The 27,626-nt window shown below is 38.9% G+C and overlaps 2 protein-coding genes across 5 annotated transcripts; one reads left to right on the top strand and one right to left on the bottom strand.

Annotated features, from left to right (window-relative positions):
* Positions 1-563: 563 nt before the first annotated feature.
* On the top strand, positions 564-14,688 carry LOC108623242 (SEC23-interacting protein). 4 transcript variants are annotated; one of them, XM_018021618.2, is made up of 9 exons: positions 564-768; positions 8,755-9,207; positions 9,577-11,081; positions 11,287-11,772; positions 11,908-12,085; positions 12,208-12,650; positions 12,818-13,175; positions 13,360-13,684; positions 13,877-14,688. In XM_018021618.2, exons 1-9 carry the CDS (start codon positions 636-638, stop codon positions 14,130-14,132), a joined length of 4,137 nt encoding a protein of 1,378 aa, XP_017877107.1. In that variant the 5' UTR covers positions 564-635; the 3' UTR covers positions 14,133-14,688. The 4 variants fall into 4 exon arrangements, with proteins under 4 accessions (XP_017877107.1, XP_017877108.1, XP_017877106.1 ...); XM_018021619.2 differs by having other exon boundaries at positions 565-768; positions 11,935-12,085; positions 12,815-13,175; XM_018021617.2 differs by having other exon boundaries at positions 565-768; positions 12,815-13,175.
* On the bottom strand, positions 1,242-7,091 carry LOC113464099 (uncharacterized). The gene is made up of 9 exons (XM_026812056.1): positions 6,556-7,091; positions 6,343-6,472; positions 5,207-5,422; positions 3,489-3,583; positions 2,863-3,197; positions 2,143-2,302; positions 1,923-2,049; positions 1,614-1,787; positions 1,242-1,512 (listed from the first exon to the last, which is right to left on the bottom strand). The coding sequence occupies exons 1-9, from the start codon at positions 6,580-6,582 to the stop codon at positions 1,328-1,330; spliced, it is 1,449 nt and encodes a 482-aa protein (XP_026667857.1). The 5' UTR covers positions 6,583-7,091; the 3' UTR covers positions 1,242-1,327.
* Positions 14,689-27,626: the final 12,938 nt, after the last annotated feature.

Raw genomic sequence — 27,626 nt, 5'->3', positions numbered from 1 at the left:
ATTAGAGATGAATAAATTAGAAACAGAGGAAATTAATTTCAATAGATGTTCATATAGTCAATGTTATGTTTTCGTTGTTCGCTTCGGTAGTTTTACCGAGCAAAGTAATGCATGATCGCTGCTTTGGATTATATTTATTCAAGGATCGCGAAATAAAAATTTGAAGATGCATTTCTACAATAAATTAGACTCGAAAATGCGTAATGCGTGATCGATGCTTTAGATCATGTTTGGTCAAGTAAAAATGCTATTTAAATATGAACGCTATGATCATAACCGCGAGAGCGATTTTTCATCCGACTAAAAACTATCGACTAATTAGTCTATAGTATGTTGCGATTATTCCCTAGGTAGTCGATACTTTAAATTAGTCGATAGTGCCCATCACTACTTTCTCGATCTGGTTTTCACAATAATGGATACTATCTATTTTTCGCTTCTGGCTGTTTGAATTCGAATGGAACCAAGATGGCGTGCAGTTAGACCTGCGGCCATTGCGCAGAAACGGAGAATTCTGTAACATAACGAGCACACCATTTCGCTCTCCTTCTAATGTAGATACATCTGTTTTACAACTCGTAGTTTAATGATCTTTCAATGACGCGTGGTGCCAACGCATAGTAGAGATCGTAGTGATGAGCGGCCCGTCGCGTAAAGTGAGAAATCCGTTGCTTTCAGCAGCTGGCGAAGGATTTCCGTTCGAGAATTATACGGAGAACACATTTCTTGTGCCTGTTACGCCTGCCACACCTGCGGTGCTGCATGACGGTGAGTCAGGTTAACAGATCACCTGGGTGGGGCTTTCGGCATATATTTGTACGATCTTCATGAAAAGAAGGATTCGAATGGAATTTATCCCATGGGAATTTTTGTATGGAACTGAAATTTGATATAAAACTGATCGACATTGCTTAGATATGTTTAACCATATTTATTCTGTGTCCTTTACTTCAACGTATCGTTTCCGCTGGGGCAATCATTTGTTTATGAATATTATTTGAATGAAGGGTGGAAAAATAATTAGAGGGCTGAATAAACTCGTCCTTATTGATTGTTACGAAAAAAACATTTATACAGGCGAGATTTTGGACAGCTTTGATTTTGATACATACCATGTCGCTATAATTCATGGCAGTGCATGCGCTGTAGCATTTCTCGGACACCAGCGACACTCTTACACGTGTATGATTTGAATTTAAATGATCAATGATCTATACTTTATTTAATATATAAATCTGTCTTAATTATAATATTAATTTATATAGTAATCAATAGTATATACATATTTCGTATTATATCATGTTTGGATAATTAGATGAATAAGGAATTAAAATCTCTCTGACTGGACAGGCGGTCTGGTGGATCCATATCTCTGTGTGTATGGCAGGTCGTGACTCTTCCTTCGTCGAACGCAGTAAATAATTAATATAACGATTAAGATAATAAATAATAGAGCTAACAGTGCTCCCACTGTGATTGCTGCGATTTCTGCTTCTGACAAATTATTCCAAGCTGAAATATCAGGAATCAAACGAAGAAGTTATTAGGTAAAGAATCATTTTAATAAAATAAAATTTTTATAATAGTCCTAAATGACAATTGAGCCAAATTACCTGTGACGTCTATCGTTATAGTGTTGTAGTTGTTTAATAGGTCTATTGCCGTAATTTTCACTGTTTTATCGCAGCAGGTAGCGGAGTAGTAAAATGTTACAGGGCTTCTTGTGCCGCTAATGAATTCAGTACGTGGGTAGATATCGTTCGGTGTTGATAATACGCGCTTTAAACCTTTGTGAAGAGATTAAAAGACGAAATTATTAGACGAATTCGAAAATAGCTCGGGTCGGGACAAGTTCTCTATAGAAATTACAATTGCGATGAACAGTAGTTACGTTCGAACATCTTTAAAAATTTAATTGGTACCTGAGTCGTAATCCTGTATCGTAAGATCTATGCTCCAGCGTGATTTATAGCACCGATCTTTATCCAATTTTCCAGCACAGTTACTGTTGTAAGAAAAATCGATGACTGGTTTAGCATCATCGGTTAACTAAACATTACAACGTAAGACTTGTAATTTATTTTAATATAGATCGAATGATTTCTAATTTGTATGAGGTATTTATATGTCACGTTTACGTACTCTTGAAAGCGACCCTTGCACATAAATGTACGCAGACTTCTCCTTAATTTCTGTTCCCAAGATGTTCAATGAAACTGTATTAGCTGTATCCGGCGCAGCATTGTTTGGCACCACCAAATCGATCGCTACGTTCGCCACTTGCTCAGGATAAATCCAAGCACTGAAATATTAATTAACCAATAAGAATTCAAATGAATGGTAGAACGAGCAGGGATCTTAGAATTTATCCCTCGGCCGGAAAGTGGGGACGACGCGACTATGGTTGGGACTGGTACTTGATGGGGGTATGCTAGGCATGGTCAGCAAAGGCTCATGAGGAAAATAGTAGTGGGGATCGAAATACGGGCGAAAAAGAGGGAAAGCGAGCCGTGCGGGATAAATTCTGAGATCCCTGAGAACGAGTAAAGATTGTTTTCTAGCTAGATACTCCCAGGCCATGAAGCTTATTATTTTATTTATGTGGGATCCAAGAAAAATAGACAATTTTTAATGAAGCAATTATTGTCGGCGAGACTGGCAGTTGTCGTTGCTGTTGTCATTGTCAAGCCTAGCAGTTGTCGACGAGACTCGAAGAGGGGCAGACGTGTTAATTTCTTTTCATTTATAATAAAATCTAATTGCCCGTTAAAGAGTCGTTCGTTTATCAAATCAACTTTATTCTGTATCTTCTTTGCATTTAAGATCCCAATTATTTAGCATGATGAATAATTTATAACTTGCCTTATTGGTTTAACATTGTACACCCTGAAAGGAGAGCTCTTCACTCGGAACGTGTATATGACTGGCAGAACGCAGCTATTCATTACATCGAACGTTATCCTATGTATCGTTCCTGGTGTGGCGAGCAAATTACTATCCCTGTTCACTTCAATTAACATTTTTTTCTGTTCGATAACACCTTTACTGGCATAGGTCACTAATTCCTCGGACAGTTCTCTATTATCCAAGTCTTCTGTCAGCCTCATTGACACATTCTGCATCGGCGTTTTAACATCCATATCCTCCAGACTTTCTACCGCTTCGATTGAAGATCTTGAACGAAGCTCCTCATGTTTCTAAATTAATGCAATAGGAAATACAGTTCTTACCGAAGTTCCCCTTGTTTCTAATCAATAGGAGATATTGTGAATTGGTTAATGCAAGGAAATACAGTTTTCAGTTTAAGAGTTTTAGTTTGAATTATCAGCAGTCGTAATGGAATATGATTCATAATGAATTACGGGATCAAAGGTTGCCGATGTACTTAAATGAAGGAGACGCATTGTGTCAGTGTTTTACATATGACGTCATGCTTATAATTATTTCGAGGTCTTGGAATCTTATATTACTTTTCAATCCATCCTTACTTGATCCTCCATTAATTCTTCGCTCTGTTCCTTTTCCATCGGTTCATTTGTCAATCGCGATTGGTAATTTGATATTGAATTCCCATTAGATTCGCCTGTAAAGAAAATTGCACAACTGGCGAATTTGTCAAATTTATATAACGTAAAATTAATGCAAATGCCCCATGAATTTCATATATTAATAAAATTACAATATGAAATAGTATAATAATACAGTAGCAATAATATTATACTATAAAATGAAAAGTAGTAATATTATTATAAAATATCCAGTAATCTATTAATCATTATAGTATTTATCTCTTCTAAGTAAACACGTAAATCGCTCAATCGATAGTAACAAATATTTTCCTTAGATTGCTGTCATTGCCTCCTCCCGTTATTCAATAAACTTAAACATTGTGCATGAACGTAATACTTATTGACTGAAACTGCTGAGCAGAGATAACAGATTTGATCGTTATAACAGAATAAAAAATGGATCGATAATCACTGTCCCAAGCAGAAATGGCCAAAAAGTCTATCATGAAATGATTTTTAATGTAATACTTCCTTCCACCATTGTCATTTATTAATCCCACAAAACGCATGCTCGAATATTTTAAATTGAATCCAGATTTTAGCTTAAATTAAATGAAGATTGTAAATCGCAACAGATTTTAAAGAAGATTCAATCATGTATATGTAATAAACTTGGCCTCCCCTGCGGTTCATCGGTGATACAATCGGTTTGTTAATAATAGAACGATACATGTGGCTGGGAAGCAGCCTCGTATTTCCCAGAATCTGCAACTCGTGTATTTAACATCGCCTCGCGCCTCTCCGGAACTTAGACAGAAAACATGAAAAAAAATCGCTGAAAAACAACTGGCGAATCTCGACCTCCTAGCTTCCTGAATCTCGTGTGCGTCAGTCGAACGTGCAGCTGACGATCAAAGGCCAGCTAAATAGCTCACCACGTAGTAGCATATTGCACAACAGCTAGTATCTCCGAGAGCCAGGAGGCGAACGAGTTGCCAGTCGTCAGATGAACGACACGGGGCAAACAAGTGAGTCTCAGATTCTTCGGGGTCTGTGCGGTGGAAGCTTGCATGAAATCGACGTGTTACACGCTGATGGATTAGGAATCTGGTCCTAAATATGTCCGGCACCTCAGAGACTCAGACTTCCGTTGTCCAAATTTACTATTGTGTAATTTCGGATAAGCCTAGGTAAGCTCCTAATAGCGTGTTTCAGTTAGTTGCCAATTCTGTTTAGAAGCGAAACGATGAAGTAAGGAACTGTGGTGTGTAGACTGTGGATTTTATGCAACTATTAGAAAAGTCAATGTGAAAACAGGATAAATTCGATGTATAAAATGATTGAATATCAAAGAACATCAAAACTAAATTTGAAAATACATCAATGTGTAAATGATCAAACGAATATTTATATAAGACACATTTTCTAAACTGATAAATGTATTACTTTACATAAGAAGCCACAGTATTAACCCCTTGAACGACAATTTATTTTCAGTCAGCACTTGAAAAAGAGGAAAGTTTATGACGAGCTGGACTCGTCATTTGCATTCAAGGGGTTAATGGGAATGTGATTTCGTTTATATAAAAATTACATGGAATAAAAACGTACAGTTCCTATGATCTGTGCAGAAGATGACGCGTCATGCGTCATCCTCATGTAATTAGAGATACGTAATCCATGTAAACATCACTCACCGTCCAGTCGTAAATCTGGAACGAGTAATCCGTTCTTTCCGTCGATATTTCCTCCACTAAGGAAACCCACTGCAGCGACGTGATATTTCGAATTATCCACCCCTAGAAGCTTCACCCTCCACTCGCCAGGTGGTCCGTTCCGCGTGTCGATTCTCATCCCTGTTGTACCCTTGTGTACCCAAGACATCGCCGTACCGTGCCTCGACGCTGTTGCGTCTATTAATTAACAGACACAGATCGTAACACACTCAAATTAACAGACACTTCGCCACACCTCCTTGTGTATTTGTGTAATTTCATATAAAGCTTTCTCTAATTAGGGGCGACATTTCATAGACTCGTGAAATTCGTGAGAAACGCGACGTGGTTTATAGAGCAGTAGACGTTTTAGTTGATGTTAGTGAGGGGGTGAGGAAAATATAAAAATACGAGCGCGATAGGAATTCACGGAAGTGACTCAGTGGGTATTGAGTTTTTGGGTTTTGTTCAGACGAATATAAGTTCGTTTAGTTTGGTGCAATGCAACGGAGTCAGACGGAATTCTCCGAGACGATGCGGTCGATACCATGAACGGTAGGCTACTATGAGATTATTTGTGACCGTGAAAAAGATAGAAGAATTTCTGATATAAAATAAACCGACGTTGCAATGTAATTTCTATTACTAACTGAATCGATTACCTCATTTGTAGATATGTTAGTTCAAGGGTGTAGATTTTGATAACGGCACGATGAAACAATGCTATCCATTAAATTAGTCAACAATATGAATCATTCGATTCTACATGTTCATTTTTTAAAGATTCACTACGAAATTCGTTTTTATTCATTTTTCCATAAAGACTAAGCGATCAGTAGATAAACTATAATGCCAAGTTCTGCCACGTGGCAATTCCCAAACAAAAAATCATATTTTAAAGCAAGCATGAGGGGTAAAAAGAGCATGATTTATAATAATATTGAACGGAGAAGATGGAGATCTACAAGCTAATCCTCATAATGTACATAAGTGTACTACTTTTAAATATTCGATAAAAGTCGGCATGGACTTCCTTGGGAACGCAATATTACTTACAATTTGTGTATTTATATTTGTACATTTAAACAAAGTATCAAGGAGTGTAATAAAAAACGTACCTGTGGGCAACTGAAGTAGCGCGCCCGTAAAATTTCCATCAATATTAATTATAATTCGTTGCACCGAATCATTTACTAAGAATCTCGTCTCACTTTCTTCACTCAGATTATATTCCTCTGCTATATTTATCTAAAAAAAGAATCAATAATGTTTATTTTATATATGCTGCTTATTTCATCTATAAATATGTATGTGGTTTAAAAGACTGTTACTTTTGCGAAAATGTCAGGGTCATTCATAAACTCATTCCCATTCGTTTCACTATTTTCTGTATTAACACGAAATCCTGCTGGTTCAGAATTTGAAGTAGTTTTTACTTCATCGATGGTGCAATCTAAGTCAAGATAAATCTGAAAGTAAATGAAGATTAAGAATATGATTGAGACTACGTATTATAAATAATGTTTATTTATTTATGTCCTAATTTTTTTGTTTACTTATTTATTCAATTATGTACAAATGTTTTCCTGTACCTGGCAATTCCTAGGTCTGACATTTGTATTTCCTTCATTTGTCCATTTATTATTTAATAGTAGATGGGGATCATTGTTTCCCAGAGATTGATCTAGCTCAAACGATATTTAAATTTTACCAAATTTTATTCTAATGATATTTTCTTCTAAATAAGCGATTTTAGAGATTGAAACTTCATTTATACTGTATAGGTGTAAATATCTTACCTTTCATATTTTCCCTATTAGCTGTCCAGAAGAGATTAATATATGGAATATCTTTACTGACATTTTCGATGCAGTACCTTCGTATAAGAAATTTATATTTTATTTTATGAATTACTATTATATTAATTAACAATAATTACGTATTGTCTCTTGAAAAAATATTTTAAATACACTTTATAACTACAGTGGTAAAGAAAATGAAATTGTTTGATGCAATATTAAAATAGGTAAAATAAAAATATTATTGTTATTATGAAATAAGAGTAATATTGAAGTCCGACTGTTAATGAGCGTCACTTTATATCTATTATACTGTAATTAAAATGTACTTGGCTCTATTCTCATGCGTCAAACCTCTCACCATCTTTGACCAAACTTTAATATTTTTTGGCAGCTCACCTAGAGCACTTGTCCGTAAACAAAAGCACTGTTGCCTCATCAGTGAAGTTATCAAATTTCTTCTCATTCGCTCTAAATCCCAAGGTGTCATTCAATCGTCGAAATTTCGAATCCGGTACTTTGAACAGTTTCCAGTTTTCTTCAAATTCTTCATATCCACTCGCGGCAATATTTAACGCGATTAAAACTATTATTGTGCACTTGAGGCACGAGAATAAGTACCAGGAGAAAACTGTTAACCGTTTCATTGCTGACCATACGTTGATCTTACGTAGTTGAAACTCGTTCGAAGACTCTCTCGTTGGGAGGCTCGTAAAAATGAAACAGTTACTTATAAAGTTCCTGGGCTGGGTCGTTTACAAAAGCGTAAGGTGTCCGCTAATTACGCGGGTGATAACGTCAAACGGAAAAGTAAATGTAGGTGTAAACGGTGATTGTTGCACAATCGCAGGTGTTTGAGGTGTCGAGAGGATATGAGGCTCGGCTGAAGTATAGAAATCCGAGACCCAACAGGATGCCAGCAGCGATAGTTCATATAAGAAAGAGACACGGGTCATTATCTCTTACCTTCATTGTATCCTGTTCAATATTGACTGTTTCTGAATAATCTAATTCCAGATTTCATGGCTCATACGTCATAACAAAATTCAGGGTATTCATCTATTTTTTAAGAATGCCATAAAAGGTCGAAGAGGGATTGACCTTGCTTTGCCACGTCAGTGGATTTTTAGAAACCTGGTATTATCGTTTGTTCTTTGTAACGAGGGATATATGTACGTGTGTTTATATTTATACAAGTAGACTTGAGATTTTATTGGGAGTTAAATATAGCTGGACATCTTGTTAAATGCCTTTACTAGTGGGTAGTTCCCTGTAGCGCTCTAGATTCTACAGATCTTTCTAGATTTATAATACGATTCCAGATTTATACTACATATCTTATATGTACTTAAGAGAAATCGTATTCTGCGAAAATGGATTATGTACTGTTTGATACAAATTCCACTCTATCAAGAAAATAATAGAATGATTGTTTTATGATAGAAGAGGAAATACGTGTCATTCTCTTTTAATTAAAATTTTAACTAATTTTAATTTAGTAATTTTCTAATCAATTTTATTTTATTCCGTGTCTGTCTGTATAATTAAATAATGATTGTAAATAATGCGTATGTAGGTAAAGCTATAGTTTTATTTATTGCATATTTTACAAAATGATGCTACACATTCATATTAATGTACATATATCAAATAAAAATGAAGTGATTCATAGAAATATATTTTCTTAATAAATTATAGCAAATTTCCATCGATATATTTGTCTGTTTTCAGGAGCTGAAGCTGTCAACTTCGTAGGACCGGAACCAACTAATCCGCACAATTCAAGTGGTTCAGCGACTGTACCGGATGTGGATAGCGAGTTTACGCCGATACCCCTGCACCCTGAAGAAACCAAGGATCCGCCGAGTCAACTGACGAAAGGCTACCTCACCTCGATTCTATCCTCCCTGCCGAACTTATCCTTATCCTCGATCACAGGTGATTCCTCGAATACTCAAATAAATCAAACGTCCAAACAGCCAGTCGATGTACAAAGTGCAAATCCTTATGTGCCTTCGCAAGATCGTGACTTATTGAGGGATACGTCGCCGCCTATAATCTCCACCAATTTCCACGATCCTCGACGCACAAATTTAATTGGATCAATCGACGATAGCACCGGAAGTACTGGGAGCTTCGCTGCTCCACCGCCTGTGCCGCCCACGCTTCCTTCTTCGAATAATGGTAGGATTCCAGATAATTGTGGGATTCCTATAAGATTAGAAATGTTCTTCGTTAAATATTTAATAGAGGTTGAAATAATCGCTAAATTTGTTGATTCTGCAAAAATCTTCGAAAATTTTTATCTACCCCCACTAAATGTGTTTTTAATCAATTTTCGTATTGACCTTTATTCGATCTTCAATTGGGTCCTTAGCCAAGATCGGGCCCCAATATTAGAGCGATCCTAGATTGACATCGACCGCATTGGCGGTCCCTGAATTAACAAATTAATTACGAACGGATTACTTTACGTAGGATTGTAATTATAAATAATGAATACAGGCATAATTAGAGTCGATGACACATAAATAAATTTTTCTTCGTTTTCAGCGTCTGTTTCATACCGTCTGGGCAATCAGAGACGTCTCAAATACGCACCACCGCCTGATATAACATCAAACACACCCAAGCAATTCTCTACTCCCTCTCAATCAATCCTCGCGCCGCAAAGCTCCGCACTGCAAAGTACCACACCTCTGACTATATTTAATCCAGCTGCTACTACCACGATTCCGAGTTACCAACCAGTGGAGGCAGCGATCTCTACGAGTTCACCATCGATACGTTCCACCCCGGAGTACTTGTCCCAAGCGAACTCCTTGCAGGAGTCATTCAGATCTAGTCCAGTAGCTGCAGTTCCTTACAGTTCGAGCGGCACTTCAGGAAGTGCGACGCCTCAAACTCAAATCACAAGTCATGAGACCGTGCATCCTGTTCCCGAGAGGCAATCCCTGTCTTTGAACTGTTCTACTCAATTATTAGAACCGATTACCCCACAAAACACCCCTGCTGTGACTGCTCCTTACTTCGGCTTCGACGCTCAACGGGATTTCCTTAAAAAACCAGTCAATCCAGAGAAGGAAGCTACGAAAACAGAGCTGAACCGCAGTGAACCATCGATTTCAAAAGAAACCATCAAATCTAGTGGGGAGGACAAACCAACGTTCTCTCCGGTTTCAGCTGTCCAAGTTTCGGAGAAATTGGAACATTTGCTAGCTGAGCAAAAGGAGACTTCTTTAGCTCAGCCTATTGAAGGACAGAAGAAAACTGAGGAAAATGTGAAGGAGGATAGAACTGCTGTTAGTTTGAATGACCTAAAGGCGAATGCTGAGGAAAAGGACAATTCAAAATCTAATGCACTGAGCAACGCAGGTGTCGAACAACTTCCGGAGCGATCATTTCCTCAAGAAGTCCATGCAGGGCATGAGAAGCTTGATCAAGTTGCACAGAGTCATGGTTTCCCTAGCGTACAAGTGCCTCAGCAATATCAGACTTTTAACTTCTTCGCGGACAAACCAGAGCAGAGGTCGAATTTAAACTACATACCGAAAACCACCCTGCCTGAACCGTCAAAACCTTTTGTACAATCGGCTAGCTCGTTTTTCAACGCGCCAGAGAGCGTCAGCTCCTTTCCTTATCGTGAGTACAAAGAAAGTAACGCGAGGATCGACGTGGGGTCCGATTTACAGCAAGTGCCGTTGAGTAGCATCAGTTCTCAGCCTCAATCCTCATGGATCAATAATCAGACTTCTGAGTCTGTTAGCGCAGCATGTCAATCTTTGCCACCACCACCTCTGTTCTATAATCTCGCGCAAAGCGATTCGGTTCAGTATTCTTCATTGAGTACACCGTACGATCTGAACGCTTATCATCATTTTGGAGGATCGCAGACCCAAGACTTGACGAGCAGTATTGGGTTTCTGAGCGCGGCTCCAACGATGACGACTGTGCCTGAGCCGACGGGTTCGGCTACGTTGAACCCTGTCCAGATGTCCGTCAATCCGCTGGCCGGTCGATCCACGACGGACGGTATGCCTCCCAGTTTTCAGAATCTGGTAAGATTAATCGGTTTTCATATGATTTTATTTATCTTAGAGCACTTTAAGTTTTGTTAGAACATTAAACAGCTGAAATCGTGCAAATGTCGACTATTTGAAGATACAATGAGAAATAAAATACTTCTACATAGACCATGTGTTCCTCAATCTCCGTGTAATCAATTTCTAGGTACATTAAAGTTCACTTTTTGATGAATTCCAGGTTGCTGGTTCCTCAGATAGACGTACACAGTACAGAGGAGTGTACCACCACTGGTTCTACCGTAAGAAAGTAGAGCACAAGGTCCTATGGCTTCCGTTCTCCATGCAGGACAGCCTGCGGTTGGAGGATGTTTATAATTCCACCGAAATCGCCCCTGAAACAACGGTTGCTACAGACGGAGGTCGTTACGACGTGGACATTCTGCGACGCCAACGATCTCCTGTCTATTGGAGCGGAGAATCGTCGGAAGTGAGGAGATCCTCTTGGTTCTTCAAAGGACCTACAGAATCCAGATATGTCCCTTACGATGAGAACACTGCCACTAAGCTTGAGGAGGAATACAAACAGGCTTGCCTGTCGAACAATTGGAATCGAAGGATCGACTTGAATAATGGCGAATACATTGTGTTCCACAGTGCTACTGTGCAATTTCATTACATAAGCGCCGTCTCGCCGGAAGTGGCCGCCACTTGGGGCAACGTAGCGGTAAATTACGTTTTATTAATTTTGAATTTGTACAGAAACTTTGATGTACAGTGTCATGATTTCACATTATTTTATTTTTCTTTTTTTCTCTGCACAAACGGTTTTGTTTGCGATCTACAACCGGCATTCGTACAGGGTTCAGAGGGCAGTGCATATTTGCAGGGTGCTGGTAGTAGACCTAAGGTGATAAAACGAGGTCTCGATGAATTCCATATCGAAGACGGCGAGCCTGAGAAAGTGGACCACCTTCTCTTCCTTGTACACGGAATCGGAAGTGTCTGCGATTTGAAGTTTCGAAGCGTAGAAGAAGTCGGTACGTGTTACATCTTCCGAAAGTACGAAAATCTTACATGTTTATTAAAACAACACATTTAAACTCAAACCCAGTAATCATTGAACGGAAGAAATAGTCTTCATTATTCTAATTGTTTGCAGTCGACGAGTTTCGAAGTATATCACTGCAATTAGTCCAGTCGCACTACCGAACTGCCAGTGAACAGCGAATCGTGAACAGGATAGAAGTTTTACCAGTATCATGGCACACGACTCTTCATTCTGAAGACACTGGAATCGACAAGAAGTTGAACGCGATCACTCTTGATAGCATTCCGAAGTTACGACACTTCACAAACGACACGTTGCTGGATATATTGTTTTATACAAGCCCCGTGTATTGTCAAACGATCATGGAAACTGTTGGAAACGAGATAAACAGGCTCTACGCTTTGTTCAAGCAAAGAAACTCGGACTTCGATGGTGGGATTTATCTGGGTGGACATTCATTGGGTAGCTTGATCTTGTTCGACCTACTGTGCCATCAGAAACCAATGCCAGACGAAAAGTCAAGTGAAAATGACACAGATTCAAATGACGACCATGTAAATAAATTGTTGAATCATGAAAAATTGTCAGGGTGTCCGGCTACTCGTGGGAAGAAGTCTAATTTGGGATCTAGAATTACTCCTTAACATTTTTCTTCCCAGTAGCCGAGAACCCAATAGAAATCCATTTTTTTCGATGCTAAAACGTATGTTCCTTTCAGAAGCAAGAGAAGGCCGATGAATTGCAAGGTGAACCGGTCTTGAAACGACGTCTCAGTAAAAAGATCAGCTACGTCGTGGGTGCCGCGGGGACGGGTCAACCTTACATACAATATCCGCAGTTGCATTTTCACCCACGTGCCTTCTTCGCCCTCGGTAGTCCGATCGGCATGTTCGTAACAGTCCGGGGGATAGATATGCTCGGTGAGGACTTCGAACTGCCAACGTGTCCTGCGTTTTTCAACATATTTCACCCGTTCGACCCAGTGGCTTATAGAGTCGAAGCTTTAATTAATTCAGACGCTCCGAAATATCGACCTATGCTGATTCCTCATCACAAGGGACGCAAAAGAATGCATTTAGGTAAGTTGTCTATATAATATCTTTATTTCAGCCTCTTGGCTCGGAAGTGAATTTGGTTTATAATTTTCTTATTCTGTCATTCCTCCACACTTTTCTTTTATGCATTTGGTTAAGTTAAGAAGTCTAAGAATATTACATATTCGAAAGGAAATGATAGGATGAAACCGGAATGTTCTGTTTGCAGAATTAAAAGAAACGATGGCAAGGGTCGGTGCGGATTTGAAGCAGAGGCTGCTAGATTCTATGAGGAACACATGGAACTCTGTTTATCAGTTAGCAGTGTTCCATAAACCAGATAACACCACGTTAGAGCGTGAGATTGACAAAGTCGTGGAAGAGCAGCTGCAACAGACGCCGCCCGTTGTGGATCAACAGAACGATGACGGTGGTGCCGAGTTCAAAGTGGGGAAACTAAACGGTGGACGAAGAATAGATTACGTTCTTCAAGAAGCACCGTTTGAATATATTAATGAATACATATTCGCGCTGACGAGTCACGTTTGTTACTGGTTAGTAAAATCCTTCAGTTTTATTGAATATTCATTCGACGTACTCGTATATGCATAATCCAGGTTTTATTATAAATTTCAATTATTGATAAAGATGATTTTCTAATTTAATTGCGACAATAAAATTATACTAATTTCCTATGAATTAGGAAATCCTCACTGTTTCCTGATGTACGATCGTTTTCTGTTTAGGGAATCTGAAGACACAATGCTGATGATATTGAAGGAAATCTACGGCTCTGTCGGCATCCAAACTGACGCTCAACTACCCCAGCAGACCTTATCGATAGAACGAGTGTCTCCCTCGCCATCCCTAGTCTCATCGTCCAGTAAATGCGACGATAGAATACCTGTGGCAACGTCTGTTATGGGAGTCGATCCTACTGCGCCCATGTCAGATAAACTCATCGGCCCTCCACCAAAGAGTGGATTTATTAAAAAGTCATGATTCAAACAAAACCCTTGAATCTTCCCTCGGGAGTTTCACGAATGACGAAGTGAAGCTCGTCGTTCAATTATCACCGATCAGATCGATGCTGGCATTGTACCTGACGTTAACGAGAGTTACAAATTTTATAGACAGTGAGAGTTAAACCTGTGTTTCGTACAAGTGATAGAATGATTAGCGCGTCTTAGCGATCGAAATATCAAACGGATGGATTCATTTGTTTCGTGTACAATTTAAGGCCACCCTCTCGGCCTATGTAACTAACTTTTAAACGCAATGTGAAAATTGTACATAAGATCTACTTATAAAATTTCTTCTTCATTAAATCTATTAACAACTGTTAAAATTATTGGATTATAAAGATTGGGTAAATTTGAGAGCGAGGAAATGGTGAGACTTTGTAATATATTAAAGAAGACGTTATGAAGAATTATGATCAGATTGTTTATTGTAAATATATGATTTGTGATAGGGTATACAAATTTTTTCACCGTTATGAGGACTTTCTGTCATTCTCGTTTAGGCAAGAGTTTTAATAAAATATCGTATTCTTTTATTTCGAAGCTTTCATTGACTTAAACCCTTTCCTTCTGGAATTGCTGAAGAATCATTTCGATCAACGAAATAAAAATTCTGTCACAGCCTTGCCAATCGCTTTTGTCTCCTCAGAAGAGTGTCAGAGACCCCAGGGGATCTCTTATTCCGCAGTTTTTAAGTGAGCGATATATAAAAAAAGGAGGCGATTCGGCACATGCACGGGTCTCACGAAACTCTAATTAATTGCGGGGCGACCCTCTGCTTTGCATTTCGCGTGCAGGCCGTCGTAAAACTACATGCCTGTCAGCCTCGGAGAATTTCAACATGATTTATCGTACCGGGGCGAAACTGTTTTTCGCGATGCTTCGTGGTTTCGCGACGCGAAACGGGCAATACCTTCGCGCATGCAACTGAGTACGTACATACTTGGTTTGGTATCGTTGCTTTACGTGACAGTCGTTGATCGACTGATGTTTTATGTCCCTTCGCACTCGTTTAGATTAAAAGTAATTAAATTGAAAAATTGAAATTCACGTTTCATCATTTTTATGGAGAATAGTAGATTTCAGGAAAATCCATTTCAAACAATTGCAATTTCAAACCACTAGACTTAGACCTTTGATTCGAACTCTGACTTGACCGCACGAAGCGGAAACCCCTCTTATTTCCGAAGATCATGAAAAATGTCACAATTGTTTAAGAACCGTAGTGAGTCACGAACGCACTAAAGCGGTTTAAACTTCGAAATTTATCACTTTTTTATGCACACGCTTGTTTACGGCGTTTGCAACGTAAAATTTTAATGCGATGCCGACGAATATAACTTTGCTCTTCAGCATGCAGGAGCGACCGCATCAACGGGACAGACGTTTATGCCCCGGCAGCTGTTGTAGCAGCGGGAGTAAGATTTTACAACGAGGCTCGGTAAGAATGATTTATACACATTGCAAAGACTCCACAACGTTTACGATATCTAGTTGCGAATTATTTATGACCGCTACTTGTAAGTGTAACTGTTCAACCGTATTCTTCTGTCCTTTCGTGAGCCATTTTTAATCAATACCGAAAATTAATTAGTAGACTGCAGATCTTAATGTAAAATGGAAGATGCATCAGTTTAGAAAACGAATTTTTAAGTAGACACTTCTTTTTTTTATGTAAATCACCTTTTAACGCTTGCCATATTTATCATATTTTAAAAAACTGATAAAACGTGCAATATTCAAGGAAAATCATAGATTGTCAATGCTCGATTGTTTATCTCCTGAATCCTTCGATTCTTATCCTAAACAGTTTTTACACTAAATACGAGTACAGATGAAGACAATTTGAAAATTCGTAGACTCGGTAGTTTAATAGGTAGATAATACACGATGGATTTGGAAAATTTGGATTTCTGCCTGTGTCCACTTTCAGGCATACTCTTTTTCTGGCACGCATCCATTCGTCGCTATTTTCTAGAATTGCACACCGACTCTGCTGCTTTTCTTTATCAACGTTTGGCGATCAAATTCGAGTTTCGAATTAATCTTCGGGTTTTTGGCCGCCGAGCGCATTTATGACCGGTTTAACGTGGAACGGTATTCACTAAAATAACGTGCTGACACTGATAACGGACCACGAAATTGTTCCCACTTCCCATTTCTCTACGCTTTCCAGTACTGTTCATCTCTCGGTTATCTTTGCTACAACTAATATAAAAAAATATTAAACAAATGTTGAATGGTCCAATCCTCATTCATGTGACGATGGTTTTGTATGAAGGAGAGCTTGGTTGGTATCGGTTCCAAAGTTTAATCCTTGGAGGAATGGAGAAAAAGATTTGATTCGGTTTAGAAAATTCTACCTTCAGCTGTTGCAAGTGCTGTTGCAAGTGCAATATAAAATAAGAACGTCTGTGTCTTAAATTATATATTGTAAATAAATGTTGTCATTCTTATATCATGATCCTTGATCAAATTAGTAATCCTGGGATTGTCTACTTAAAATCTGTGTTCAAGCATAGTTCATGACACTGAAACTCCTTATTTATCAGAAAAATGAACGGTGTTCTGGTCTTGCCAATACCGCGTCAGTTCGACTGGAGTAGTCATATTCAAGACTTTATTAAAATGAATGAAACGAGGTGAAGGAATCTGGCGAGTCATTAAATCCAACCCTTACCTCGGCGGTTACGACGTCCCCAGCGTCGTTTAGGAACTCCCCTGCATATGGAGTATTAAAATCGTTAGTCAGGTACTTACTGGCGACACCGTTTCGTCCCATCTACCATGACGGAGTAGTAGCAGGGGATGGCATTGTTGTCCCTGGTGTCAGTATCACTTCGACGGTTAATGTGTATTAATATTTTATGGATTTCGCATAAGCAACGTGGCAGGTATTTGCCTTTATTAGCTATAAACGGCCCGCAGGTAGAACTTTCCTTGCCCCACAAGGATTTATGGTGTAGCTGTTATAGTAGGTATAGCTAGAGAAATGGATATAACTATAGGGAGGTCGTAAAATTCAGGTAGTTGAAATCGACACCTTTTTAACACCGCTGCTGATTTTACGACAATCTTTACTAGTGACCAAAATCGCCAGGTGCACTACGGCGTATTCCTAATGATTGCATTTATTAAGGTATAAAGAATAGTCATTTCACTGGTTACCAGTGAATGGAATGTAACAGGAAAAGCAAGGGAAGGTGTTCGATCACGCGTTGTACGGAGTTCAAAGTCTCGGGGGACCTTCAAGTAGAAAGGGTCTTCGGTGATAGAAGTAGCACTCCGCGACATTTTCCAGTTGTTCCTTTTGTCTTTCTGTCAAATCATCGGGGACACCACGTTCGCCCTGTCGTCGCCCTTCGCCCGAGCAACCAGAAGTAGTCCCATCTCGTTGGACATTCGCCAAAATCACGACACCTACTCTCAACTGAGTTCTACATATAAATCCATGGGTCTGTTTCGCGATGATGTAAGTTCTTGCGGTTTTTCAACTTTGAGGACTGTTTCTAGAAACTAGAAGTGCGTGAAAAGTCCGATACTGGGTCTCGTTAATTTACTGTGATCTAACGATAATACTTTTTAAAAATGTCGCTATAGGTAATTAGTTAAATGACAGACAAATCACGAAATTGCCATTGCAAGGAATACCATAAAAACATATATTAGATAAAATAGACATTAATACATAGACTAGAAATCGTACATGGCTACTAATATTAAATTGTGGCAAATGAAATATGAAAATATCTGCATATTTGCATATTGCCTGAGATATTCGGTCTGGAATCATGAACGGTTGGCGCGAACGCGTTTTTCGAGCCGGGGTGCCGCCGGGGCGAAGCGATGGGTGCTTCAAGGCACCCGGCGCGGTGGCGCGGCGTTTCTATTAATTCGAATTACGGTCGGACTTTGCGCCGTGACGCGGATACGTGCGACGTCTGTTTAAACGGCGATTCAACGTCGTTTGTATGCCGCGCGTCCTATCCCAGCACCGTGGAACCGTACCGTGGAATAAACACAATAATACCATCGAACTCACGAATCTTCTGAAAATAACTCAACATTTCATAGATGGAAATTTTTCTATTTAACATTAATTACAACAGTAGCTCATTAATTGTGTATCAGATGTATCTTCGAAATTACTAAGCTCAGAAATGAAAATAAAATGAGATCATTTTGATATTTAATAAAATTTACAAGTCGAAGGAAATATATAAAAAAGATCGTTCTGCTTTTACAAGTTTCATTATGCATGCAAACACTGCTTGAGAAAACTTAGCAATAACGTGAAGAGTAAATAAGAAGTACACATTAGCAAGCCAAGAGTATGATTACATTAACTATTAACATATATTTATAATGAATCGGGAACAGAATCTATAAGGCTATCAGGGTCCCCGGTCCTCCTATAGTGAAATTATTAATAAGATGAGAAGTTCGTAGCCGGAACTTGTCAGCCAGAAGTTTAAACTTTATAATACGGAAGTTCAGTACGAGCTCCAACGAAACGGGACCATTAAAATAACTAGAAAAATTAGCTCTCGCGGGGCCACGATAATTATAATTAAATCTCGCAATTTATTACGCGGATAATCTCTATTTTTTAGCATTTCGTAGAACGAATATGGGGGAAAGGAATTTAGCATGGAACAGAGAACTTGGTATCACTTTGTATTTATAATGCATACAAATTGTGGTATTACGGTTGTAAATAGATCTCTGCATCTTGAATTGCATGGAAGATATACGTCGAGCAGAGGAAGATGAAAGGAGGATAACGCGAGAGGAAACGCGACGCTTCTACTATACTACAGGAAGATACAGGAGTGTGTACCTGCAAGGACTCCATTGTTACCAAGTAAAAAAACTCTTTGTATAAATCAAACAACGTTCATTGTATTCATTTACAGTATGACAATTTATCGCCGTATCATAATTCTTTATGAAAGAACGTTTTTGACGGGATTCACGTTGGAGCAGTAGATCAGCCGTTCACCGTATCTTCCGTATGTGACACCGTGACACCCTATTGTAACATACAATGTATCAAAAGTATTTTTCGTCCATAGCAATTGTTTCTTCGATTTTTTCAGTGTTTATATGATATGATGCCAGTTTTTACGAAACAATTAGATATCGCTGTTCGCTTTGTAGTAGCGAAGGCATAGAGAATACCATTGCGCGCGAAAAAAGAAAGGGGAACTGTACCCGTCATATTAATAATAAATATTAATTTATTCTACTACTTAAACAATACAATAGTTGAACAGTACTAAACCTATGCCTGTTTCTGCAATGATTGCTTTGATATTGTTTGATTTCAAAGAATCATTGCGCCAAGCTGTGTAGATATTCCATCGATATTCCTAAATTCCATGAATCTGTCAAAGACTTGTGGAATTGTCCTGGACGCGGTTTGGTGTGGGAGCATCGTTACGAGTCGATCAGAGGTGAGACGGCGTACAAAACGAAGAGGCACGCGATATAAAAAGAATCGAAGGTGGGGTATGAGGGTTGGATAGGCGCAGTGCGGTAGCGGGAGCGAGAGCGAGGTTCAGCGGTCGTCGGAGCGGCTGGTGAACAATAAAACGATAAATCAGAGGAACGGAAAAATAAGGGGCTAAAATAGAAAAAGCTTGTAGAGCAGATTTGGAAACGGGCCAGGGGACAGGGAGGAAGGGACCAGCTACTGGGTGACTCTGTGGCCTTTGCGGCTCCCTCTTTGCTCGCCCCGAGACCCTCCGATGCTTTCTCCTGTTTCCTTTGCTCTTCTTATACCTACGTAATGCCGTTCCCTGCGCTACTCACGCCTTCCTTTCTTTCAACCGGCCTCCCTACCCTGACACCATTTCCTTTTATACGTTGACGCCGTTCGTGCTTCTTTCTTCCTGCCGTCGCTCCAACAACTCTTTCGTCGTACCAGTCGCCACTTAGATATACCCGTACACAATTCACCTCGTAAATCACACCGACGTAGATAGTTCATAAATAAAAACGTTTTGAATCAAAGGGCGCTTCGAAGTTCATGTTTGTACTTTTCGTTTCATTATTTTTGTTCATTATTTAGTAACGCTGTTTATTACATTCTCTTTATTAGCGAACACGTATTGCTAATTATATTTTATATGAATTTTTCAAATTTTAATTTTACTCAACGAGAACGACGAGTTTCAAGCAATTGGCTAATTAAATGTTAGCAAAAATGTAATAACATTAAGGGTACTTAAAAAAGGTTGACGTGAAACGTTAATTGGAAACTGTGTAATATTTGAAAAGTTTAATTATGTTTTCGTTAATTTGGAATTGCATATTGAAACAATTAATCAACGCAACGCAGACATAAATAATTGCATATATGTAATAAATATTAAAAATTGAGATTGGAACGAGCTTTCAAAGCTTTTTACATTGAGAGATATAATTCAAGATTTGGAAATGTTAATGTTATGACTAAAATAGTCTCGAAAATAAATAAGTTATACCACCTGTTTGATACATTCAATGACTCTGGGCATGTCATTAGACGCAAACTTCATACTTCCAAGATACTCTACATTAATATTTTTTCAATCTACTATCTGATTGTGTAATTCCATGTATAAGATGCACTTTTCACTTCTCAGTTTTAACGTTCACCGAGCCTCACAACGGCATTTAATTAGTATAAAACAGATGTACTAATTATTATAGTGTTTTATAATGCACTTCGTAAATCATACATTGAATTCCCTTCTCCGGCCTCTATAATATTTCCAGAGGATTTAAATCCCGCAGAGTTAATTACTGATTAAGCTCTTTTGTTTCCCAACAGGGAAATCATGTTAAACAAAAGGGGCTCATTTAAAATTCTATCGAAGTTGGCCGTGCGATGTTAGGTAATAAAATACAATAACGAGAAGTTTGTTTAATGAATTGGACACGGTACACTGCAGTAGTACTCGTGTTCAAATTACAGTCTCTGTTTTTACGTTATAACGAGACGTTAATTACAATTGTAACGATTTTTCGTTGCATTACTGTGGCCGAATACAATTTTCCGCTGTTCCCATTAAGAGATTAATTGGAACGATCGTCAAATAGTCGTGTTCCCAAATAATATAAATTATCAAGTATAGCATGCAATTACAGTCGATCGGCTGTTTACTCAAGCGATTGGAACATGTCAATTAATTAGACTCCTATTGCAGCACGTTTTTGGTTTAATAATTATTTTAAAATAAGAATTCTCATGCTGCATTCAAATGTGATAGTAAAACATTTAAAATCCCATTCTGAAAATGTTTTTATAATCACTACACTTGTTTTGTTATGAAACAACTATTAGAGTAGAATTGTTCTATTTTTATCTTCTTTTCGTTCCTCGCATTTCCTCTGCTATTGAGAACGATTAATGCAAATTTTATCGCCAGATACCGCGAGCACGTATCTCGATGCAATAACTTGGCCCGTCGCTGTCGCCTGCAAGCTGCGCGTCCTGACGAGATTAGAATTAATTAATCACCCATTATTTTTTTTTTTAAGAATCATCGCCAAGTGTGTCGCCAGTGGAATTCGTACGGAATGTGGCCAAGTTCGTTTTCTCATTTACTAGATTTCCTCACGGACTTAGTAGTGGATTTCTTGTAGAGTCAATGAACGAGGAAATTTGCAATTAGCTTGAATTATTTACTTTGATTATACACAGAGTCACTGTAATTATCTTATAATGAAAGTTGTCAATTGTTCTCTTAGCATTAATCATTCAGGGAAACTTTCCTAAAATTCTTAAAGAATTGCTAAATAATATCCCAACTTAAATGTGTAACTGGGACGTGTGTACTTCATTGATGGATTGTATTTATGTAACTATAATCACCTCCATATTTCCTTTATAACTTTCTTTCAACGTCTCAATTTATTCGAGTGCACAATAGTATGCAGTTAAAAAATGGGGACTCGGAATACATACATACATACAGAGGGCAATATTTGAGGATCGTATTCTACGACGCAAAATAAGACGAAGAATAAGAATGACAAAATTATGTTTCGAGTATCATTAATTAGTTATTAATAAATAAAAATTGGGCGCTTTTGCGCCTGAATTGATCAGGCAATTCGATTTGCATCGTCAGCACACAGGCACGGCCTGCTTCAACGTATTGACGTGTTTCGATCGAAGGCGATCAGCTGTCAGTCATACGACGATGCAAGTCGAATTGCCTGATTCAGGTGCAAGAACGCCCAATTTTCATTTATTAATACCTAATTAATGAAGCTCGAACTGTAATTTTGTCAATATTTATTTTGGCTCCTAGAATACGATATTCAAATATTGCCCACTAGTTGGTTGAGAATCAAATAAAAACGAAATTTGAAAATGAATTTCATAAACAAATTGATTTTTCTTATGAAAAAAAGCTTATAACCTAAATAAATCATTAGCAAATATATTAAATATATATAGCATAGAGCAAATATATTAAATTTCGATATTGAATATTAAATTCAATATTAAATAAATTCTATCATACATACACATATGTATAAATAGATGTATGTAGCAGTATCACATCCGAACGAATGGTCCAATCGGTTTCGTTGGAGTTTCGTATTAAATCATTCATTAAGCATACTAAATTAGGATATTTTTCACTCGATGAATATTTCAATAAACACAGCAGTTCTCTCTTCCATTCTTTTTATCCGTTTCATCTCCCATTACTTTCCTCCAGTCGCTTTATAATCATACTTTCTCCGTCTCATCTCTAAAATATATTAGACGTTGAATCTTGGAAACGTTTAATCGCAAGATTAAAAATCTAAGAGGTTGTAAATGTATTTCGTTTTCAAACAGCAACACGCCCACGGCGTCGACTTCCGAGACTGAGCGTCGGAACCTGTTTGGTGAAGAAGAAAGTCGACGTTCCCAAACTTGACTCTCGAACGTTGGCCTCGGAACTTTCCTGTTGGCCTCCTTTTCCACGTTTCTCAAGGATTCCTGCTAGCTCGTCATTGCTGTGATATCATTCACGTTATCATACACCCCACAATCTCTCATCCGTTTTGTACAAGTGATATCTAACAAGTAATTAATGGTCAATTTGTTCAAAAAAAGTTATTCTATATTTAATTGTGGAATCACTCACTATATTTAGTATGAAACAGAGATAGGTAGAAGGATACCTTATACCTTGTAACCTGAACGTGGACCCTAGAGAGGAGATCTCATGATTTAAAATCTCCGTACTCCCAGCAGGAGGCGAGGGTGATTCGCGATATAGAATACCAAGGTACGCTTAGGCTAGTTCAGGTTTCCAGAGGAAAAGGGGAGCAGCCGACGGAGGGCCTTTTCGTGGAATTTTATCTGTCGGTGGATACCGTGCTCCGGAGGGTAAGAGGGGACGTAGCTATAATACCAGCAGGGCCAAGATAAGAGAAGACGCGGGAGACAGAAGGAAGAGGGGTGGCCGAGTTCGTCCGTCAGTACAACGAAAATTCCGTCCGCAATCTCTGAAGGAATCTTCGGTATCTCAGCAGCCAGTGCAACCCTCCGGTGCACAGGCTTATTTCTCTTTAGCTGGCAGCGCCGTTGAACTTGGTGAAAGACGTGCAGCGCGAAGAAGCCAGCTGACGGACAGGAAAAATAGGAAAAGAACAAGCGACGAGCGAAACGAGCCTCGATGCTCCGAGAAGAAAAAAAGGAATAAATGGAAGGAAGGAAGAATGCCGATTGATAGAGCAACAGTTTCATTTTACACCGAGGCAAACAAAGCTAGGAACGGAACAGGAATTCCTTTCTCCTCCTTTACTTTCTACTATTCCTCGTTCTTTTCTGAGCTCCAATTCTCGCTTCTAGGTTCCTGTAAGAAAATACGAAGGCAGAGAAAGTCAGAGACGATCTGTGTTTCGTAAATGCCCCTGGAACAGCGTTACCATATTTGCGCGATTTCAGGGAGAGTGGTAGGGATTGTGGGACCATTGTGGAGAACAGTGGGGATTATAGGGCTGCTGTGCAGGGCATGAGTGAGGCCCAAATGAAGTGCCTCAATAAATCAATCTCAATAATCAATTCTCTTAAAAGTCTACAATTTAGGAAAATTATAATCTAATCGCTGTTACTTCTTATCGCGTCTGATAATCAGAAATTAATCTCACACGTACTTTCCACGAATTCAAACAAGCTGAAAAATAATTTTCCATTGTATGCATGCATATTTTTCTCCTCTTCGTCGTTCCATCCATTCGTTCTTCATTATTCATCGTTTTATCCCCCCTTTCACGAGACACTGGACCCTCTCTTTCTTGTCTGACACGGAAATTAAACGGGCGACCTACATCGCCGAAAATCTGACGTTTAATAAAGAACAAGCGATAGGTACCTTCCAACGTCGCGCCGCCGCGCCGGCTGCACGTACCAGTTGGATTTGAATTAATTCGCACGGGGGCTATCGCGTCGCGTTACGGGATACGATAAGAGCTCGATACGACTGGCTCGTGTTAAAGAAAATTAGTTGCACTTCGTTTCGTGACTGGCTCCCAACTGCAGACTTATAGCTGTTCCTTTGTTTCGAGTTAATGAACTGAAACCCGGTCCGTTTCTAAATGGAATACTTTTCTGTTTCATAGGACATGGAGGATGTATATTGTTTTTTTTCTTTAAATCGACGATAAAGAGACTGCGGTTGATTAGATTATCTTTAAGAAAGTTGACGATATTTCTTTGTCCTTATCTCTGTTTTTATTCGATTTCACTCTTTCTTGTTGATTGAAGACAATCGTCTTGTGGTCTCCTGCTTAACCACGCGAGATTCTTCTTATTTCTCTTCTAGCTTTCAACGGTTACGATTTTATCAATGGGAATAAAAAATGTTTCCTCCTTTCATCGTTTATGTAATTGTAAAATATTGCGTTTCCTGCAAAGGAATTCGTATGGCCAGTGAATCCAATCCGAATGCATAAAATCTGTTGCTCGAATAATTACTTTCCCATCCGTAGGAACCAATACACTCGGTAAAAGTTTCACAAAAGCGTTACGTGACAAGGAGCTATTTTTGTTTCATGTTTTATCGCTTTCCTGTTACGGCATGTCTCCTCAAATAAGAAGAGATAATTCCTAAAGCAAACATCGATTTATGCAACGCGAGGAAACGTACTATCGTCCTTGTTGCAAAATAAGGCAAGACTCTCAAGTTTCTATTAGCATTCAATATTTGCCATCGTCGAGTGTAAACGCAAAATTTTTTTTTTTAAAAATAGAGAAGACTCGCTCGATGATTCGTGATTTCGAGAAATCAAATCATCGCCCTTGAGAATCTGATATCGGGACCACTTTCTTGTTGGAGATGACGGGATTTACTTACGAAACGAGAATTCTGACACACACCCTGGGGGCTCGTTCGTGGCCCAGATACGCGGCTATCTTTTGAATACGATTTCCGGACATTTTCGCAAGATACGTGTGGATATTGTGTATATTTGCGGACGGGTCACCTACTTATCGTAATTCTTACGTCCAGGGCTCGTTCGGTACGGGACGTTACTTCGCGAAGCAACTTTCCTCGGATATGAAATCTGGAAATATTGATAACGAAATTGGAAAGTTCGAAGAAATTCACAATGGAACAGCTAGTCGGACGAATGCAATTTCGAGCAGATTTAACTTCAGTTATAATTTTAATTTTAACGTTACAATTGTATTAAAGTCGTACCATTGTGACATTGTAATGCGGACTTTTATGCAAAATAAAATTTGTGGATTATCAATTTTATTAAAAATTTCCTTTAATCCTTCAAAATTCCATCGCACTATACACTTCCTTGTCGATATTTCATTCACTTCGATTATATTCTCTACGTTCGTGTGTTTCGACGTAATCAATTTTGTAACAAACGAATAAAATCTTCAGTCTAGTAATCCCTAATGGATTCAACTCAGTCCCTAATCGATTACTCGATTCGATTCGCTCCTAGTCAGCCAGTCCAGCTCCACATTGTCACCCGTGCATCGCAATTGAATTCAGTTTCGCGATCTGCCTGTACTGATCTACGGACGCGTGTAGCAGCTACGTAACGAGATGGAAGGGTGAAAGGCCAAGGCGTCGCGCTGTCACACGTAGTCGAAGGCCTAACTGATCGTAAACGTAACCAGATAGTCCGGATTCCTGCTATCCTTCCCTCGCTGGACGATACGGAGCGTGAAATCAGGTTCGCGTTACTGTAACGGCGAGATCAATGCACGAGTATCGCATGTGCCGTACACCATGGTTCAACGATCCGTGATGACATAACGGCGTTTTATTTATGCTTATTCGTCGCTCGCCTGTGCTGTGATAACGCTGATCGAGAATCTGTTGGAATAGGAAGGTACACGATTGGACGTCGAGAAGTTACGGCGTTTCAATAGGGAAATCAGGCTCTTGTCTATTTTAAAAGTCGTTCATTTTGCGACCTTCGATTGCCTCAAGATCCTTTCTAAAACGCGTTTAATTCGTTCTATCTCTGTACTTTCATAATAGCGAAAGGAAGATATAAGTTTACTTGAAGAACACAAGTGACCTTCAAATAACCTTGACAAAATAAAGATACCGCCCACCAGTTATATTCAACGGCACTTATCGTCGGATACAGCTCGTGAATGTTAAATAATATCCTGTATAAAAGAAAGTCTATAGTTCTAGTGTTAATGAAAAACTGTTTGGATTCCTTTTCAGTGTTAATGAGAAACTGATGGAATCCCTTCAAGTACTGGTGACACATTTACATAACGAAACGAAGATTTCTTCACGTTACCAAATGCCTGTTGTCCACGTTACGTCAAATATTTGAGGTGAAAGTAGAATACCCTAAACTCCAGGAGGCCAGGAGTCTCTCTATGTACATTTCAAATGAACCCACGCTTCCGCTTTGATAGAAATTAATCCATCAGCAAAATTGAAATAAACCTTTCAAGTGCGATTCGGCGGGATGTTTGTAACATTCGCGATCCGACGAACAGTGGCGCGTCGCGCGTGACGCGTTGAAAAATTCCGGAAGTTATTGCTTATTCGGAAAGAGAATAACTGAAACGAAAGTCCCTCATGTCGTTCTCTGGAACGTGCGATAAGGCAATTTCTCTTGATACGCGATTCCACGAATGTGACGCTGGGACCCTAACTGGTGAGTGCATCAGGTGTTAATAATTTACACAGGGTTGAGTCGCCTAACGTTTGCGTCTGAAATGTCTGCGCCGTCGTCACATATTACTTCGAATGTTATACAAAATATTCGGAAAAAATCAGTCTGTGTAAATTCTGTTTGAAAAGCTCTTGAAACATGACGACAGTCTCAATTTACTTCCTTTCATAATTCTAGGCCTGTTATTCGTTTAAGACGTGCGCTCTTTGTCGACAGTCACTTTTTCTTATGAAAATGCTTGCTCGCATCTCGAATGAGGCTCTTTCTCGGTAAGCGAAAGTGATATACCAGGAAGTAGCCGTTCCATCAATCG

The sequence above is a fragment of the Ceratina calcarata genome, unplaced genomic scaffold (genome assembly GCF_001652005.2).
Source record: "Ceratina calcarata isolate Rehan_Ccalc_2016 unplaced genomic scaffold, ASM165200v1 scaffold255.2, whole genome shotgun sequence".
In the NCBI taxonomy this organism is placed as follows: Eukaryota; Metazoa; Arthropoda; class Insecta; order Hymenoptera; family Apidae; genus Ceratina; species Ceratina calcarata.
Note: the sequence above shows the minus strand (reverse complement) of the source record. Positions and strands in the feature narration are given on the sequence as shown.